This window comes from Balaenoptera acutorostrata, chromosome 7 (genome assembly GCF_949987535.1).
Source record: "Balaenoptera acutorostrata chromosome 7, mBalAcu1.1, whole genome shotgun sequence".
NCBI classification, from domain to species: Eukaryota; Metazoa; Chordata; class Mammalia; order Artiodactyla; family Balaenopteridae; genus Balaenoptera; species Balaenoptera acutorostrata.
Window position 1 is genome coordinate 58,510,101 of NC_080070.1, and position 19,720 is coordinate 58,529,820.

Below are 19,720 nucleotides of genomic sequence, written 5' to 3' on the forward strand. Positions count from 1 at the left end.
GGATTCTTAACCACTGCACCATCAGGGAAGTCCCCCATTTGATTTTTAAAACAATATACAGTTTTGTACATTATACCACTAATACCCCTAAACTGCCTCTGGGATGCTGAATTTGGACTTTTGTGCCTCAGCTAGGTTTGGTGCCCTCTCCTGTTGCTTGCTGGCAGTTCAGCACAGTTGATATTGTCATCATTGTATAGCAACTTTGATTGGTTTGTTTTCTTTTTTTTTCAAATAAATTTATTTATTTTATTTTTGGCTGCATTGGGTCTTCATTGCTGTGCACGGGCTTTCTCTAGTTGCGGTGAGCGGGGGCTACTCTTCGTTGTGGTGTGCGGGCTTCTCATTGCGGTGGCTTCTCTTGTTGCGGAGCACGGGCTCTAGGCACGCAGGCTTCAGTAGTTGCAGCACGTGGGCTCAGTAGTTGTGAGCCGCGGGCTGTAGAGTGCAGGCTCAGTAGTTGTGGCACACGGACTTAGTTGCTCCATGGCATGTGGGATCTTCCCAGACCAGGGCTCGAACCTGTGTCCCCTGCATTGGCAGGTGGATTCTCGACCACTGTGCCACCAGGGAAGTCCCGGTTGGTTTGTTTTCTAACCCTATTTTGTAATAGTGAGTGGGAGAGAAAAATACAGAAGTCCAGATACCAGTGATAATAAGTTTATGTCTCTTAAATGTAGTGAAATTGTTCTGAAAATGAACTCTTCAGCCTCAGTCAGTTGTTTATTGGATTGAGCAGGTAAAATCTGTGCTTAGTTGGGATGGAAAAAAAAAAACAAAACTAAAGAGCACATACAAAAAGCTGGAACTACACTGTAAAAGGTGAGGTAAAATTCAGAGTTTCACACATATTTTAAAAGTCATCCTAATTATGTTTGTTTATGGCTTGACTTCCACATGTTTAATCATTATTAATACACATTTCATGAATCTATGAAGTAGGAAAGCAGAGTGCTGCCTAGAGTTACATTGGGGATTTTATTTGTACTGTTTGTTTTTAGGTTAAAGGTAGTAGTATTACAAATAAATATACATAAAGATGTTTCTTTTTTGTGAGGCTAAAGAATATGCTGATAATATATTGTTGTTGATGTGGAGAGATGTGAAATTAAGGTCTATGAAACTTAGAGTTTTTGGCATTTCAGCTCTCCAAGGATCTTGGTTTGGAGGAGAGTGTAGAGCAGGCTTTGTTAGCGCTCTTTATTTAGATGAGCTCTTTTGTTCTGCTTTCTCCATTATGCTGGGCTCTGTTCTTTCAGTTCATTCAACAAATGATTACTTAACACTATGTACCAGGCACCATTCTAAGTTTGGGGGATGCAGCAGTTAACAAAACAAAGTGCTAAGGCAGATGTGGTGATACATGCTTTGGAGGAATAGAGGATAGGGAATCCTGGGAGTTATTGGCAATTTGGGGTCATTTATAATTTTAGATAGGGTGGCCATGGAAGGCCTCACTGAGAAGGTGACATTTGAGTAAAAACCTGAAGGAGGTGAGGGAGTAAGCTCTGAGGATGTCTGGGAAGGAGCATTCTGGGTGGAAGGAAAAGCAGATGCACAAGCCTTGAGGCAGAAGCCTTGAGGCAGGAGCATGTTTGAGGAGCAGCAAAGGGCAGTGTGGGTGGAGTGAAGTGAGTGAGGAGAGAAGTAGTAGGAGATGAAGTCAGAGAGCTGAGGGCAGGAAGCCTGATCACATAGACCCTCATCCTCACCTCATCTCCTCTACTTTTCTCCTCACTTATAGCAAGGCCAGGGAGACCAATAAGGATGCTAATGCAGTAATCCAAGTGAGATACGGTATGGGCCTCACCCAGGGTACTAAGTGGTGGACGTGTTGAGAAGAGGTCAGATCGTGGATGTATCGTAAATGTGGAGTTGACAGGATTTCTTAATAGATTGGATTTGGGCTGTGAGAGAAAGAGAAGCTTCAAGGTTGACTCCAAATGGTTTGGCCCCAGCAATTAGAAGAATGGAATTGCCATTTAATGAGGTGGGCAAGACTGAGAGAGGAACAGATTGAAGGAAGGGAGAAAGTTTTAAGACTTGTTCATTTCAAAGCCTCTTGGATATTTGGAGAAAGAAAATAAGCAGTTGGCTAGAAGAGCCTGAATTTCTGAGGAGAAATTCAGGGTATAGATAAAAATTTAGGAGTTATGAGAATAAAGAGGGCATACAAATTGGCTAAGATCACCAGTGGAGTGATTGTAGAAATAAAACGAGTCCACAGTTGGAGCTTTTGAGGATTCAGTGTTTCAAGGTCGGGAGAAGAGGTGGATCTGGGAAGGCGGATTGAGAAAGAGCAGCCAGTGAGGTGAGCAGTCTGCTGCAACCTGAAGAGCACCTGTCCTGTAGCAGATGCTCAATAAATATTTGTTGGATAGAGAACATCCAAATCGAGTGGGTCCTGGAAGCCACATAAAGAATTTAAAAGAAGAGGGAGTGATCAGCTGTCTTAAATGCTACAGATGGGCCGTGGAAGGTGAGAATAAGAATGAGCCTTTGGACTGAGCAGCAATAAGGTCATCGGTGACCTGACAACAGCGCTTCTGTGAAGTGGTGAGGAGGAAAGCCTGATTAGGGTGGGTCTGAGAGAAACTGAGGGCTGCGTATAAACACTCTGTTGAGTTTTGCTGAAACTTTTTCTGAAAAGAAGAGGAATCACAAATCATCTCACAGGCTCCTTTTGATCATTGGGATGTAAGTTGCTGGTCTCATAAATGGAAATTGAGTATTCATGTAGACAAAACAGAAGTAGTCTGAAGTGTAATCTGATTTGGACAAAGAAATAAAATTGCAGAGACAGGTATTATTTATGATGGATTTTATATAAATTTAAACTGGGGAAATTATGAGAACAAAAATCAAATACAAAAGAAAATCAAATGATGGTTAATGATTATAGTGAAAGTTTGAATTTAATAAAGGCAGAGTACTGTACTTATAACCATGACTTCTTGCTTTAAAGAGGCAAAGATAAAATAAAAATGCTGACTTCATATTTGTTAGTAGAAATTTATAAAATTGCTAATCAAAGGGTTGAAGATCTATAATCCTAAAATACAGGTGAGTCATATTGTGCTTTGAGACATTTACGTAATTCTTTATTTCTGTTTTGATAAGGTAAAAAAAAAAGCATTTCTCTGTGATATTCAGAATAATGGTCAACACTTAAAGAGTGCTTACCATGTATAAGACACCATTTTTGGCCTCTCATATATGTTATCTCCTTTATCCCTTATAACAGCCCGTGAGTTACTGTCACCATCGTTAGAGAATGATGACAGGCAGGTTGTCTGCAGAAGCCATTCTGTGAATCCCCTGCTTCCTAACATGTACATAGGGTTTCCAATTTTTTTTTTTTTTAATTAGGGTTATCATACTAAGTAAACGGTTTTTGGGGTCTTAAGGTTTACTCCTTTATTTACTTATTTATTTATTTATTTTTTGGGCTGTGTTGGGTCTTCGTTTCTGTGCGAGGGCTTTCTCCAGTTGCGGCAAGCGGGGGCCACTCTTCATCGCGGTGCGCGGGCCTCTCACCGTTGCGGCCTCTCTTGTTGCGGAGCACAGGCTCCAGATGCGCAGGCTCAGCAATTGTGGCTCACGGGCCTAGTCGCTCCGCGGCATGTGGGACCCTCCCAGATCAGGGCTCGAACCCGCGTCCCCTGCAACGGCAGGCAGACTCCCAACCACTGCGCCACCAGGGAAGCCCGGGTTTCCAATTTTTATTACTTTTATTTTGTACATTTGGTGGGAAGTTGTCATGTATTAGTAGCAAATTATCATGTGTGGTAACTAATTGGGAGGCAAGGCCTTTTTCTAGATATTGGTATATACCACTTGTTTACTTGTTTTAGGCATTGGTTTCTTTACGGAGTAACTCTGGGGAAAGAGAAAATTACACCTGATATATTCCTTCAAGAATTTATTAGAGTGGTTAAACAAATCTATACTTTTTAAAATGTTTGTTTAAAAGTCATGACAATTATTTTTTTAAAAGGTATTTTAGGGGTGGTCGTGATTTTGAATCAAATTATGAAGTTTTACTCTCATGTATGTGTATACGTTTGAATGTATATAAGCGTGTGTATATAATGTATAGAGAAGTTTAATTCCATAACCCAACCTTGCCTTCTTTACCACTTTTGGTGCTATGCCCTTGTGATGACTCTTGGTGAGAAATTGGGACAAGGAAGAACAAACACACAAGAGTAGTTTCGTACTTTTATTTTCTCAGTCATTGTAAGACTTTTAGCCTCAGTATGCTTTTTTTATTCCTGCAGACTTCCCTAGAAACTTCATTTTAAAGTCAGTTGCATATTCCCATGGGAACGATGGTCTAATTAGTTAGAGATTGGAGCCTAAGACTCCAAATAATTTACTAATTTCTTTGGTGCTTACTCTGTTCCTGGAACTGTGCTAGCCCCTGGGCTATAAAGGCAAATAGAGGACTTGGTCTTTCCCTTCTCTTGGGTCTGAGAGAGATATATATTTAATATTTAAAACTTCACTACTTTGGGAGAGGTGTTGGGAAATGTCTAGTGGGGTTTCTAAAACATTAGAGATTATAGTAGTCATCCAGGTTGCTTGTTAAAATGCAACTCCTGGTCCTAATCTAGAAATACCTATTTATTAGCTCTGTGGTGGGACCTAGAAGTTTTATGTGGAAGTTTTATGTTTAAAAACTTCCCTGGGTAATGTTGATGGAGATGATCCATGAGCATTACTGAGAAATAGTGTTTCTTTGAAACATAAGATTTAGGAAAACTTCATAGAGGAGTTCTGAAAGTGGAGTATTGGTTGGTTTCTTTAGAGGGTGGGGTGTGTGTGTGTGTGTGTGAGAGTGTGTGTGTGTGTGTGAGAGAGAGAGTATGAGAGAGGGAGAGAGAGACAAAGAAAGCTGCGGGGGTGGTATTCTGGGGATAATGGAAGATTGGGGATGAGGTAGAGCACCTTGTCATAAAAAATTGTAGCTATGACTGGTGGTATTTTATAATAGGGAAGAGAAAATACACACCTCTGTAATTTAAAAATGAGCAAGTTCTACTCTAAGACTCAAATAATCAACTTAAACATAACATATATTTTGGTTACCAAGGACACCAAAGAGCCAATATAGAGTATCTGAAGGACAGAAACTTGACAGTAGCATAAATCTCTCCTCAAGTTCATGTACTAGCTAATTTTGCTTATAGACTAATATTACAGGGAATTTAGGTGTCTGCTTTGAATAGACTATGTTAAAAAGAGGCTTTTAAAGAAAATTTAAATGGCTGACTTCTTTCTGTCTTGATAACTTTCCCTGGTACAAATGAGACTTTCAGAATCCCTCATTTGATGTGAATATAGAAAGTACCAGGTACTTTCTATAAAGAGCTAAAGCAGTGAGATGTGAGATTTAAGTCTCAATTATGTAGTACAAATTGGGTGCATTGGTGAGAAATGATAAAATCTAGGGATTACTTATGTATTAACTAAGCAATTATCATTATTTAAAAATCTTTGGTTAGCTCAGTCAGTTGGTATATTATATCTGTGGGTCATAATGCTTGGACCTTTTTAACACGTGCATTTGGTCATGATTAATAGATAAGTGCTTTTATAGAATGCTTTTTGTCACCCAAGTTTCTTTTTGTTGTTTTTGAATCATGGTTAAGTTAGACTTCAACCGTTAGGTATAAAGGTGCCATATAGTAATTTTATTTTAAATTTCCGAAAGTACATCTTTACTTAATTTAATAATAGTATAGTACTATATGTGTTGTGACAATTGTTTTTAGAAACGTATGTTCTATCTATTTTAAAGCAGGAAAATTTCTGTTTTTAAAATGGTGATTTCTATTTCCATAAGTATATTCTATCATGTTACAGTTCTGCAGCACAATTAAAATTCCTTTTATGTTATTTTTTTTTTAAGGGTCTGAAAAGTCCCCCAGAGAGCCTCAGTGATGTGGGTGCCATTGAGAGTCTCCGGGTCCCTGGAAAGGTATTGATCTACATGAATGAGCGCGACTTTTCACTTCCTTAAGAAAATATTGTTGCCTTTGGATAATTGATTCACAGAAGCTTTTCCTTCCCACAGGCAGATGGTTGTTATGATGAGCTAGGTAAAGTTTTATAATGCGGTAGGCTTGGGGCTTGTTTTTGCTTTCATTACTCATTGGGATGCAGTATGATTCATTATAGTGAAGCAGAAAATGGGAAATTGATAAATTTAGAGTTTATTATTGTATCAAATTCTTTGCCTGAAAGCAATTATATATCTGTAAATGAAACATATTGATTCATCTGCTGTAATTTGGATAAATAAAATGAAATGGCTTTTTGTGCTGTAACACTGAGCCAAAAATCATAGTAAATTATGTTTTTGTTATGGAGCAGAGATTTTTTTTTTATTTTATAAATTTATTTATTTTTGGCTGCATTGGGTCTTTGTTGCTGCGTGTGGGCTTTCTCTAGTTGCAGCAAGCGGGGGCTACTCTTTGTTGCGGTGCACGGGCTTCTCATTAAGGTGGCTTCTCTTGTTGCGGAGCATGGGCTCTAGGTGCGTGGGTTTCAGTAGTTGTGGCACGGGCTCAGTAGTTGTGGCTCGCGGGCTCAGTAGTTGTGGTGCACGGGCTTAGTTGCTCCGTGGCATGTGGGATCTTCCTGGACCAGGGCTCAAACCCGTGTCCCCTGCATTGGCAGGTGGCTTCTTAACCACTGCGCCACCAGGGAAGTCCCTGGAGCAGAGATTTTTGAGTAAGTAGCTAAAGCACAGCTTACGCTAAATTGTAGATATCTTGGATTTTAATCCCCTGATATTCATGTGAACTTCGCAGTCTACAAATAGGTGTCATTTGAAGGCTAGCTGGCTTCCCCTCAGGAGAAATATTAGCCATTGTTAAATAAATAAATCCCTGCTGTCTCACTCTCCGGGGCCTCGCCACTCACAGCTGCCTCTGCGTATAGCAGCTCTATCGCGGATCAAAGCCTGTTTTGAATGTCTGCTCTTGTGATTTTCAATTTGAGGATCATATTTGAAACTACTGTTTGTTTCCTGTGTCTGGCAACTTAATACACAGGGCTTGTTTCTCTTGATCAGCAATCATATGGCCTCTTACCACACCTCAGTGTCAGCTGCTTAGGAGGATGATTTCCCACCTCTTTGAGGTGCCTTATCCCCTAAAGTGAATTTTGTATTTACTGCTTAGCTTTTATATTAGGTCAGATACAAATATGATAAAATTCTAACCAACACTTTTGCATGAAATGGCTCAGAAGCTATAAAGAGGCATTTTGAATAGTTTTATATAATTTTAGAAAAGACTATTGGATGTGATAAAATTGGGAACTAAGAGATAACCATAAATCCTAATTGACAGATAATTCTCTGTATTTCTTTGACTTAAGAAAAAGATTATCAGACATTATGAACATGCCTTGAAGTAGATTGCATTAGATGTTTCAGAACCAGAGTAAAATTGGTAAGTGAGCCTCTTTAAAAAATACATGAATGTATTGCATAGGAACTTTCTGTTGTCTTTAAACCATGAGTCCGTGATGTTTTTCCACTAGTGGTAGGTAGAGAATTTATAATGATCTCATTACATAGTCTTCTTACTGACTCTGCACCCTCTCCCCATCAGTGATCAACGGTGTATACTCTTTATTCTTAAAAAAAAGATTTTTTTAATTTTTAGTTTTTAATTTTTAAAAAAACTTTATTTTATATTGGAGTATAGTTGATTAATGCACAGGGAATTCTACTCAATATTCTGTAATAACGTAAATGGGAAGAGAATTGGAAAAAGAATAGATACGTGTATATGAATAGCAGTGTATACTTTTAAGATGATGGGCTCTGGCTAGAGAGGCCAGTCTGGAATCACGAGGTCAGCAAGTGTAAATGGTTCAGGTGATGATTAAGCCTAGGGCAGTGGGCTGATTGAAACACACTAAGAAGCTAATTTAGTTAAACTGTAAAACAGCTAATGGTAAAATTAGCATCAATGCCGTCAGCTTAAATTTAGCCTTATGCTAAGAAAGCCTTATGAGTTTTTTATGTCTATTCTCTCTGTGCTCTCTCTGGAAACATCTCAAGTACTGCAGGGTGAGCTACTCTGGGTGGTTTTGAGAAATTGAATTGCTGGGTCTGGAGAGTGGCAAAGCTCCAGTCAGCAGATTAAGTTTGATGTGGTTGAAGTTCACAGTCAGTATTGAAACTAAGAATTAAGAAGGCTCACATTCAGAAATTCCTTACACAGCATAGCTTGGTATAACTTAAATGCTGAAACATAATGCTGTGTTTCACAACTTAGATGTTACTTTATAGTTAGGTCATACATATAAATTTAATTTTCTCTAAAAATTCTGTAACTGTTTATGATGACAGATGTTAACTAGACTTATTGTGGTGATCATTTTGCAATATATGCAAATATCAAATGATTATTTTGTACACCTGAAACTAATATATTGTATCTCAATTATACCTCAATTTAAAAAAAGCATTATTTTAGCTTGGATTCCCCTGATATTCCAGTGGGAGAAGTAAAAAACAAACAAAAAATCAATTTACACTGTTTAAGTGTTCAATGTAAATACTTGTAGAGAGAAGCTTTTAAACGTTAATTCATTTAATAGCTCTATCTCTCAAGTATAGGTAGAACATTTTAAAAAAGGCATCTTTCATCTTCAGGAATGGACCCATTTCTTTTTCCTGTTCTTGTCCTCATATTATTCTAAGTTGTAACAAGGAATTGAGATTTCATTGGGGTTTTCAAGAAAGAAAGTTTAGCTTGGGTGTTACATTAAAAGGTTCTTGTATAAAGGATAAGTAGGAGGGAAATATTAAGATGGAGCATGTGAAATGGCTGTTTTAGATTAGAAATGGTCTAATATTGGCAAATTTCATATGGTTCGACTCATTAGGAAAAGGAGGATAGTTAAGGAGAACTGAAGAGGGGAATCAGGTGAGCTTGATAATCCAGAAAGTACTATTGATTTTTTTTTTTCTTGAGAACTATATAAATTCTGAGTGGGAAGAAACCTTAGAAATCATCTGGTACAATTTCTGCATTTTAGAGATAAGATGACACTATATCCCATTTTAAGAGGAGATATGAGTCAAATAATAATCCATATACTGGAAAATTGGAATTTTGGTGGAGAAAATAGTACAGAAAGTAAAAAAAAAAAAAAAAAAAAAAAAAAGAAAGGATTCTTTTCAGAATTTGCTATAGGAAAGGAAACTTTGAGCAGATTAAAAAAATCTTAGCTTAAATAGTTCAGAGCCAAGGTCAATGGTGCCCAAACCATTTGCTGCACATTAGAATTACCTGTACCCAGGCCGTACCCCAGTCCAATTAAATCACCGCCTGGGGGGTGGAGCCAGGCGTCGGTAGCGTTTAAATATCCCCAGCTGATTCCATTGCGGAGCTATGTTTGGGAACCATCGGCCAAGCTGAGGACGCGATGAGGAGAAAGAACGGGAATACAGGAACCGTTCTAGATAAAATTTTGGAAGTTTTATGGGCAATTTTTGTGGGAAAAAGTAGAATGAAGAGTTAGTGATGACCTAAAATTTCATTCCTGGGAAATGGATTCTGTTGTTTTCAAATTTATGGGATTTTCATGCAGAGGTAAGGATATAAGAAATCTATATCGTATTTACTGACTAAACTTGTTATCCATTTAAGGAAATGTATATTGTTTGAATTATGTGAAAGATTTTTAGATAATTTAATTGGTTACAGAATTATGAAGAATTAAGACCAACATTTGTTATATAATAATTGTAATAGCCACATGGTTAGTAGTTATAGAACTTATTGGGACTGTGTTTGAGAGGATTTGTTAAATCCCGATTAAAAAATAAAAATATCAGAACCTTATAAATCTATATCTTAAGTAAACTTAAGTAAACATCTTAAGTAAACTTCCCACAGTGCTTCTATAATGTTTACATATCATAAACCTGAAAAAGAGTACTAATATGAATATTGTTTGTGAATTTTTACTGAAATACTGCCTTCTGATATTATTCTTTAAAGATAAGGGTTTTTTTTTGGTTGTTTTTTAAGGCCTTGACTTTACTGACTTGTAAATACAAATAGGATTCAGCTACGTTTACTCTTGCATGATTGGCTTAACTTAACTATGCCTTTGATTTTCTTCATCAAAGAAACATATAGGGTGCGGAGACAAAAGAAATAGCTGTTGCAGTCAAAACCTGAAAATATATTTGTCTAAATATAAGAAGTATTTTTGTTTGTATACTTAATTTATTCCATAAATATTTATTGAGTACCTACCTACTGTGTAGCATTTCTATTATATAACATTCTGGGAGTTTGGGCAGAGTGTTTTCTAGCTTTTAGAATACTTCTGTGAAGTAAGATAAATGGATTTGACTGACTTCTTAGAATCCGTGAAAAGAATCCTAAAACCACACTAATTACAGAGCTTTATTTTCAGAACTTTACCAAAACATGAGGAAAGTGCTGGAATAAGAGCCAAGAGAGCTAGGTTCAAGTATGGACTTAAACTTTCAGCTTATTAAAGGGAAGTCATTTTAATAGCTTTGTGCCCCAGCGTGCTCATCTGTGAAAACATGTGATTAAACTAGATGATATTTAAGAGCCCTTTTAGCTCTGATATTTTATACTATCTTTATTGTAATATTTGTAGGAGAGAGATGACAAAAATACAGTCAAAAGAATAAACTGATGAGTCTATTGCTGTCTGATTTAGACAGGATTAGTATTGAAAATTATGACTAGGAGACTTTTTTAGCTTTAGTGATTGGGATAAATCACTAAATTTCAATTTAGGATTATGTTTCATTTAAAACAGGTGTCTTCTGCAGGTGGTACCAAGAGGGACTCTTACCATGGATCTGCAGAATCATTTAGACTTTTTCTTAGGCATTCATGGCTAAAAATATTTAACTGTGTTCTTTTTAACCATTAATGAAATTATGCTTCTCTTGGCTTCAGATGCTTTGATATTCTTAACCCTTCTTTCGTAGCAAATCATAAAATATCATTTACACAGTGCATTTGGCAATCATTTATTGAGTGAGGCTGTTACTAAGTTTTGAAGATGCAAAGAGGTACAAGACTCTATTCCTACCTGAACCTGAGTAGGAGAGACAAGCAAAAATAGATAATTGCAGAGGAGTATAGTAGAGGTCTATACTAAGGTATGCACAGTGGTAGCACAGCTAGGAGAGGATTAGGGGTAGGTAGATGTGAGTGCAGGGTCTTCTAGAATTGGTGATTAATTTGTTTAGAAAGATAATTAGGGTACAGATAGATATTTGAGTGGCAATCCTAGACCAGGATACTGATTAATAAGATAAGAGTATGAGGTTTAGGAAATGGAAAAGGGTTAAATTTGAGAGACATTTTAAAAGTAGGATTTAGGACTGAGAATTTTATTGGATGTAGAAGGTGTAGGAATTGGAAAGACTGGCGTCATTAGACACTGGGATTGAAGGTGCTGTGATGTCTTTTCTCAGAATAGATAGTATTTCTTCTTTTAAGGAGAGGGTCTGATGAGGTGTTTGAAAACTAAAAAACAAACCAGAAAACCGTAAATTAAGACTTATACACTGGACTTTTCTGTCTGTGCTTCAGCTTATGTGTCTTTTCTTCAGCTTTAGCTAGACAGGCATGTGGCAAACAGCTTGATATTTTTCACTGAAGTTGAGAAATTTTTAAAGATAGCTTTTAAAAAATTTTATATATTTGATGTCTCCAAAGCTATTATCTTTAATGTTTTCTTTTTCATAGAAATAGATTTAGGAAAATACTTGTTAAAATAGCATAACTATTGAATAAGAGAATTAAAAATATTTGGCAGGGTATCAAATATGAAAGTTTTGCTTTCCAGTTTTGTGATTTTTAGTATGTGTTAGTAATTCAGTACATTTCCATGAATAAAATCAGTTTTCCTTCAAGATCTGTTTCTTTAAAAACAAATATGTGTATATTTGGAATGTTGTTATTTTGAAGAAAGGATTAAAATACATTATTTTTATCACTTAAGCATAAAGCTGGATTAAAATAATGCCACTTTAATAAACTTTTATAAAAATCTTCTGTAAATCATTTTGCCGAAACCTCCTTTCAAATTGTAACCCTAGTAATATTCCACTAGATGGCACTGAGAGCCTGAAGAAAAACAGGGTTGGCTTGAAAAGTTCTGTTTTATTTAAAACACACACACAAACTGATGAAACGGCTGCTTTGATGGATTATTATTGTTCTAGTGGGATTTTAAGAAAATGTGCCATTTCCCCACATAATCAGACATCTGCCAATTCATTATAAATGTACATGTTATATGTATAGTTTTAGGGTGTTTGTGATCTTGAATCTTATTTCATTTGGAAACAGAAAACCTGTTTTTGTTCAGTGATTTATGATTTTTATAATACTGATTGCATATTGAAAACTTCATGTCTTTGTTCTTCCTTTAAGCTCTGTGTAGTTTTTGATAGATAAACATTTTTTTGCTCTCAATTAGAGCTCTAATGTGATGTTAACTTTGGTAAGACTATGGTTTCTGTTTTTAGAATAGCTATTTTTGTTGGCTGATGAAAAATGCAAACAGAAAAATAAAGCCTTTGTCTTGGCAAACCCAAATTCATGCTTTATAAGAGCAAACTTTCTTCCTTTACTCCCTTCCTTTCTCCCTCCCAACACAATGCATTCTGCATTTATTCCGGAATATAATGTGAACTATGGTCTAATAAGCTAAGTACAGAGATGGAAGTTGGTTTGCATTTCTTTTTTTTATTCTACTGTGCATTTTCTTCGGGGTTTTGAAACCTGACCTGTGAAATGAAGATTTTTGAATTCATCTTTTTGTTCGAATAAAAACCTACTACTGCAGATGATAAGTTTCCAGGCTGTTCTGTGGGTTTAAAAATGAAATTCCTTTTCAAAGAGAATATTGAATTGAATAATGTTAAGGAGAACTGTTAAGCCCTCACAACTAACTTTTTACGTTTATAAAAGTGAATAGGATTGAAAGTCTGAGCTTCGGTTGATGTTTTAATTAGTGTGGTATTTAGGGTAATTTGGAAGTAGTCATTAAATATAAAATTTGCAGTCTTTCTTTTCCCTCCTAAACTTGAATGCATTCCCTTAAGAGGTGAACTCTTAAGTGGGAAATAGCTTTGTAAAATTATAGCCTGGTTTCTTTAGAAACCATAAATATATTGGAAATGTTTTGTAACACCTTACACTTGAGGGCTCTAATTGTTTTATAGACTTGAATCCTCAGTTCTCATGTAACCTTTTGTTGTTACGTTCAGAGGAAAAATGGCTCGGCTAAAATCAAAGATGTTGACTTAAATGTTTATTATGATTGTTTTACTTTATTTTTCATAAAGTTACATTTACGGTATGCATTTTTAATATGTATGTTCACGTAGCTTTATCTTGGAGATGATCAAAATAGAAGAGTAGGCTAGGTAGTATGTGTTATATGCAACCTTATAGTGTATTGTGACTGCTGGAAAAGACAGCCTCTAAAGTATTGAATGACTTCTTCGTTATCTACCAGTTTCCTAAAATATTCCTGCTTGGTTTATTATGTTAAGAAAATATTGAATGTTTATGCTTACTTTTTGGTTACAGTGTCTGGCACAGTGATATGTGTTAAGATATTTTTAGTAAAGGAAAAATATGGTTCTAGTATATATAAAAGTGTGTTGAATTTTAAAGACATCTCTCCCCCATGACATTTTTCTGCCCTGCGGGAAGCCATCCTCTATTCCTTAATCTGTTGTATGCTTTCCCACTCCACTGTTTTTGCTTTTGCTTTGCTTTATATTTGTAACCTTATTCCCCCAATTTCTAATATTTAAAATTTTACCTTTTCTCATATTCTCTAAATGCCACCTCTTCCATCAGATGTGAACTCACTATCCTTTGATGCCCTTCATTTTGTTTGTATTTCCTTTATGTTCTGCCCTGCATCGTCATTGTTTATTCATCTAACCCCCTCCTATTACTTCAGCAACTGTTTGTGGGAAGATTTGTATTTTACTCATCTTTGTTTCTGTATGACCTAGTACAGAGAATTTTTACATAGTGGGAATTTTAAAAGAAATTGTTAAATTGAAATATATGACTTGACCGGGAAAGATAAGTTAATGCTAGAGCTTTGCCAATAGGCAGGTTATTTCCTGATGATAGTATGGGAGAGAGGTTTGATTTGTACTTTTTCGACATTTGTACTTTTGTTTTTATCTCCTTTACAATTAAACTCATTACTTTAATTGTAGTTTTTCTCCAGCTTTAATTCTGGGGTGGTGTTCATGTACTTTTTAGGTGTAGTTGATTACCTACCATCAGCAGGCAAGTTGTGGCACATTTGATGGTCTGTAGTTGTTGACATATTATTTTTGGATTTTCAAAGTTTGCAGAGCATTTATACCACTATTATTAATGATAATATGTATTTATTAGTTACTATGTGTCATAAACTTTACTATAACAATTCTTTAAAACATTTTATTAATATCAGTCTGTAAGGCTGAAATATTTTATTACCAAGCATCGTTAAAGCATCTAATCTTGGTAACTTTTAAAAACATTACGTATTTTAATATGGTATAACGAGTTTCATTTGTTATTCTATTCCCTTGATTGTGCCTTTAAAATATTTTTGTAGGAAATCTTTTGTTCATTTTGTTTATGTAAAATTTTGCCTCATACATTTATATTGGCTTGCAAAACTGGTTCTCTTTTACATGAAGAATTATGTATTTTTGTACATCTCGAATCCTAGGAAACCAGTTTATATAATGGCAAAATTATGGAGTAATTGTTTTAAGAATATGCCATCTAGCTGTTTCTGTTTATTTTTCTAATTTACATGCATAAAATATCCCTAAAATCATTTTACATTTATTATTTCTAGTTAGAAGAAAGAAGCCTTTCCTTAGGAGTTTGTGGAAAATTTTGACTATCAAAACAAGAACATGTTGTCTCTTCCTTTCCTTTTGTTCATATATTCCTTTTTTTATACAGTTCACTGTGTAAATTAATTTTAGTTTGATTCATGATTTTTATCTACAGTGTGCCTTGGCACTTCGGAACATAATGATGGAGAATAAGGAGAAACCTCAGTTCTCAAGAAATGTGTAATCTGATCGAGCTGTCAGCACTAACAGCGATGAAACGTTTAGAGAATGATTGGGTAGCAGCAGAGTCTTACAGACAACCAGTGCAGTGGGATTAACGGGAACAAACACGGTGATTGGGATTCTAGGCAGAATGGAGTTTGTCTGATTGAGTTCAGATGTATGTTTTCACACAGGAGCCACTAAGTTGTCTGAAAGGAGAGGGTATTTTATAGGGATATGGTGTTGGGCATTTGTTTTTGTTTTTGAATTCTGGTTTGTATGCTGTTTCTTTTTCTGCCTTTCTTGGTTTTCTCTCTCTCCTTAGTCCAGGTTACTTAGAGTGTCAAGTGTTACATGTCACTTCTTTGAAATTATATGAGTTTGTCTGCTCTCTGTGATATAATTGCTTAGTTCTCTAGGAAGGAATGGCGTTTGACCTTTTTATATGCATATACAGATTGTACTCTTTTTTACAGATTCATCACACTTGTGAAACGTGCACTTGTGAAATATTTATAAATGAAATCATGCTTTCCCTTTGACATTTTTAATAACTTTGGATATTTGTTTCACTGTCGTTTTGAGTGTGTGTGTGTGTGTGTATGTATGTATGTCCTTTACAGGTGAAAAAAAACTAGGCATGAAGAGACTAAGTAAGTTGTCCAAGGTTAATAACAGAGTTGCAGCTAAAACCTATGTGTCTTTACCTTTAGAACAATCAATTAGGTAGTATAGGGAGAACAGCATGTAGTTACATGCTATTGGCATTTACACATTTGAGATGAAAGTGCTCATTCATTGCAGTCTATTTGAATTCCTGGCTTGTTTCATATCTGATGGTTTTCATTCTTAGCAATTTTTGTAATCTTCCATTTTTCTGTGAATAGAACCAAGTACACTTATTTGCTAGTGGTGCTATGGAATTACTAGGGAGGCAGCATTGCTATATCCTCACTTGGGCTTTATTCCTTCCCTCAGCTTGCAGCATCTGAAGCTGCTATTTCAAATGCCTATGACCCTTTAGGGAGGGCGATTGCCAGGAATTTCTCATCTCTTTTTCTATTTCATGTCTCACTGTCGATTCAGATTTCCACTGGATGCAGGGAGGTTGCCTGTGGATAGGCGAACTAGTTGGGAACCCTTCCACAAATGGTGTGGGTTTAACCCATGTCTGTTAAACCTCTTCAGTGCCATTGTCCAAGGTGTTACACAGATTAGTGGGTTGTAGATAAATCCCCACCGAAATACAGCTCCACTGTTAGGATGCTGGATTTCTTACTACACTCATAGTATCTAATTGCATGCTAAATCAGTGATGGCTGTGTCTTTAACCTTTTTTTTTTTTTTTTTGGTTAGTGTATTTTTATAAGTTGAGTTTTGGTACCGAAGAGGCATTTTCTTTTTTATGCACTCTTAATTCTGCAGGTTTAGTTTTTATATGACTTTGCCTTCTCTTTTCAATTTATTGGAATTTTAAATGTAAACAGTTAATATTCTCTTAAGTTTCAGATTTATTGCTCTAATATTTTCTTTTAGCTTGAATATACTAAGAGGAAATTTATAGTAATAATTTTATCAATTTAAAATATAAATTAAAATCTAAAAGATATATAAGCTAGCCTCTTTTTTATAAGTGAAAACTAGCCCTGCAATAAAATAATCTAGAGTATCTCTGTTTGGAATATATTGTCCTCAAATTAACCATATAATTTTTGTGTATTTAATTAGTGATGATTCATTAAGAATTTTTGTTAAGTATTATTTTGACTGTAAAATGATTTTAAATACTAGTTTCTTTTTTAAAAATGTTATTTATTTATTTTGGCTGTGTTGGGTCTTCATTGCTGCGCACAGGCTTTCTCTAGTTGCGACGAGTGGGGGCTACTCTTCATTGAGGTGTGCGGGCTTCTCATTGCGGTGGCTTCTCTTATTGGAGCACGGGCTCTAGGGCACGCGGGCTTCAGTAGTTGTGGCTCGTGGGCTCTAGAGCGCAGGCTCAGTAGCTGTGGCACACTGACTTAGTTGCTCCACGGCATGTGGGATCTTCCCAGACCAGGGCTTGAACCCGTGTCCCCTGCATTAGCAGGCGGATTCTTAACCACTGCACCACCAGGGAAGTCCCAATACTAGTTTCTTTTTGTGTACTTAAATGTATTTGAGATTAATTTTAATAAAAAACTGAATGACTAAATTATATGTCTATAATAATGTCTTGATTAATGAGTGTGGCAGGGAGTGGGTATCTGAGTTATTGAAATTTCCCAGTTAACTGAAGGTTTATCCAATTATGCAGTGAACTTGCATGGGATAAGGATGCTGACATTAGGGGTAGGGATTTGTCTGTTAAGCTCCTTTTTTGTTGTATAAATCCATAGAAGCCCCATACTCTATCATTAGAAAGCAAGCATTTTATCAAACTCAGAGCTTTAGGTTCATAATCAGTTCATTAATTGTAGTATCAGTACACCTTGACGGAAGCCTCATGGAATTACAGAGCTAAACTTGTGAACCTTTTCTAGACATAAAATTACAGAACTAATCTTGTGGACCGTTTCTGGAACCAGTATTTCTTAGCCAAGCAGTGAGATTTTCAGCAGAAGGAAGGATTTCTGCTGTTCAGGCTTCCAATACTAATTGTGACCTGAAAGTCATTGAGATGTACGCTGGTTATCTGTGGTGAGAGAGATTTAGAACATTGTTAGATGATGAAAACGTATATATATGTGATATGTATATATGATCGATATTAGGTAGTCTGTTTTTTCCTTTTGTTAAACATCAATTCTCTCAGCTACTAGTTGGCATGCAAGGAATTGAAAATAAAATCTAGATCTTCAAACTGGCTCGTTTTCCCCTCCAATAGATGGGTAGTTTTTAGTGTTTGGCTGTTTACTAATTTTCCATGAACTTTCCTGTTTTCTATTAGTTGTCTCCTTGGTCAGAATGTTTCCTGGGAGAATTGTCAGTGTTAAGACAGATGATTATTTATTTCCATGCAGATAGAATTATAACAGTTACAAGTAATATAATTGTGGTTTCCTTTCCCTTAAAGGAGGAATTCCGAGAACTTCGAGAACAATCTAGTGATCCTCAAGCTGAACAAGAACTAATTAATAGTATCGAACAAGTGTATTTTTCTACGGACTCATTTGATATTGTTAAATATGAGCTGGAGGTAAAAAAAAAAATTCATTAACCTATCTAAAGCCTATTTTGTTCAGTGATTGAATTTGTGAGTGAGATATGAATGCTTTTTAGGGGCATTGTAGTTTTTTCATACCAGGACTGGTCTATGATGACCATATTGTGACTAAATGAACTATCAGCATTGTTTAAAGATGAGAGTATTTTTAAAAATGTAAAATTAAGTGCAGCTATAGAATATTGGTCCAGGAAACACTTTTGTATTTTTGGTTTTTAACTGTTATCACGCAATATCTTAGTATGCTGTCTCTATCTTATTTTATGTGGGCTAAATATGTTTGGGAAAGCTCTGAAACTTTTAATCGTGAAAGTATATTTACATAATTGTTTAGTCATGATAAGTACCCCATGCCTTAATTTTTTTTTTTAATTTATTTTTTTAACATCTTTTTTGGAGTATAATTGCTTTACAATGTTGTGTTAGTTTCTGCCGTATAACAAAGTGAATGATCTATACATATACATATATCCCCATATCCCCTCCCTCTTGCGTCTCCCTCCCACCCTCCCTATCCCACCCCTCTAGGTGGCCACAAAGCACTGAGCTGATCTCCCTGTGCTATGTGGCTGCTTCCCACTAGCTATCTATTTTACATGTAGTAGTGTATATATGTCAGTGCCACTCTCTCACTACATCCCAGCTTACACTTCCCCCTCCCTGTGTCCTCAAGTCTGTTCTCTACATCTGTGTCTTTATTCCTGTCTTGCCCTTAGGTTCTTCAGAACCTTTTTTTTTTTTTAGGTTCCATATATATGTGTTAGTATACAGTATTTGTTTTTCTCTTTCTAACTTCACTCTGTTTGACAGACTCTAGGTCCATCCACCTCACTACAAATAACTCAATTTCGTTTCTTTTTATGGCTGAGTAATATTCCATTGTATATATGTGCCACATCTTCTTTATCCATTCATCTGTTGGTGGACACTTAGGTTGCTTCCATGTCCTGGCTATTGTAAATAGTGCTGCAATGAACATTGTGGTACATGTCACTTTTTGAATTATGGTTTTCTCAGGGTATATGCCCCGTAGTGGGATTGCTGGGTTGTATGACTTCAGGCTGTACTACAAAGGTACAATAATCAAGACAGTATGGTACTGGCACAAAAACAGAAATACAGATCAATGGAACAGGATAGAAAGCCCAGAGATAAACCCATGCACATATGGTCACCTTCTCTTTGATAAAGGAAGCAAGAATATACAATGGAGAAAAGACAGTCTCTTCAATAAATGGTGCTGGGAAAACTGGACAGCTACACGTAAAAGAATGAAATTAGAACACTCCCTAACACCATACACAAAAATAAACTCAAAATGGATTAAAGACCTAAATGTAAGGCCAGACACTATAAAACTATTAGAGGAAAACATAGGCAGAACACTCTATGATATA

General features: G+C 35.9%; 1 protein-coding gene across 2 annotated transcripts in view; it reads left to right on the forward strand.

Moving 5' to 3' along the window:
* Positions 1 to 19,720, forward strand: part of VPS50 (VPS50 subunit of EARP/GARPII complex) — a 134,496-nt gene that overhangs the window by 2,004 nt on the left and 112,772 nt on the right. For both annotated transcript variants that reach the window (XR_009008899.1, XM_028162274.2), the window contains exons 2-3: positions 5,915 to 5,983; positions 18,174 to 18,296. Coding sequence is in view for 1 of the 2 variants with exons in the window: in XM_028162274.2 (XP_028018075.2) it covers positions 5,915 to 5,983; positions 18,174 to 18,296 (192 nt within the window). In the remaining variant the exon portion in view is untranslated. The remainder of the gene's footprint in view (positions 1 to 5,914; positions 5,984 to 18,173; positions 18,297 to 19,720) is intronic.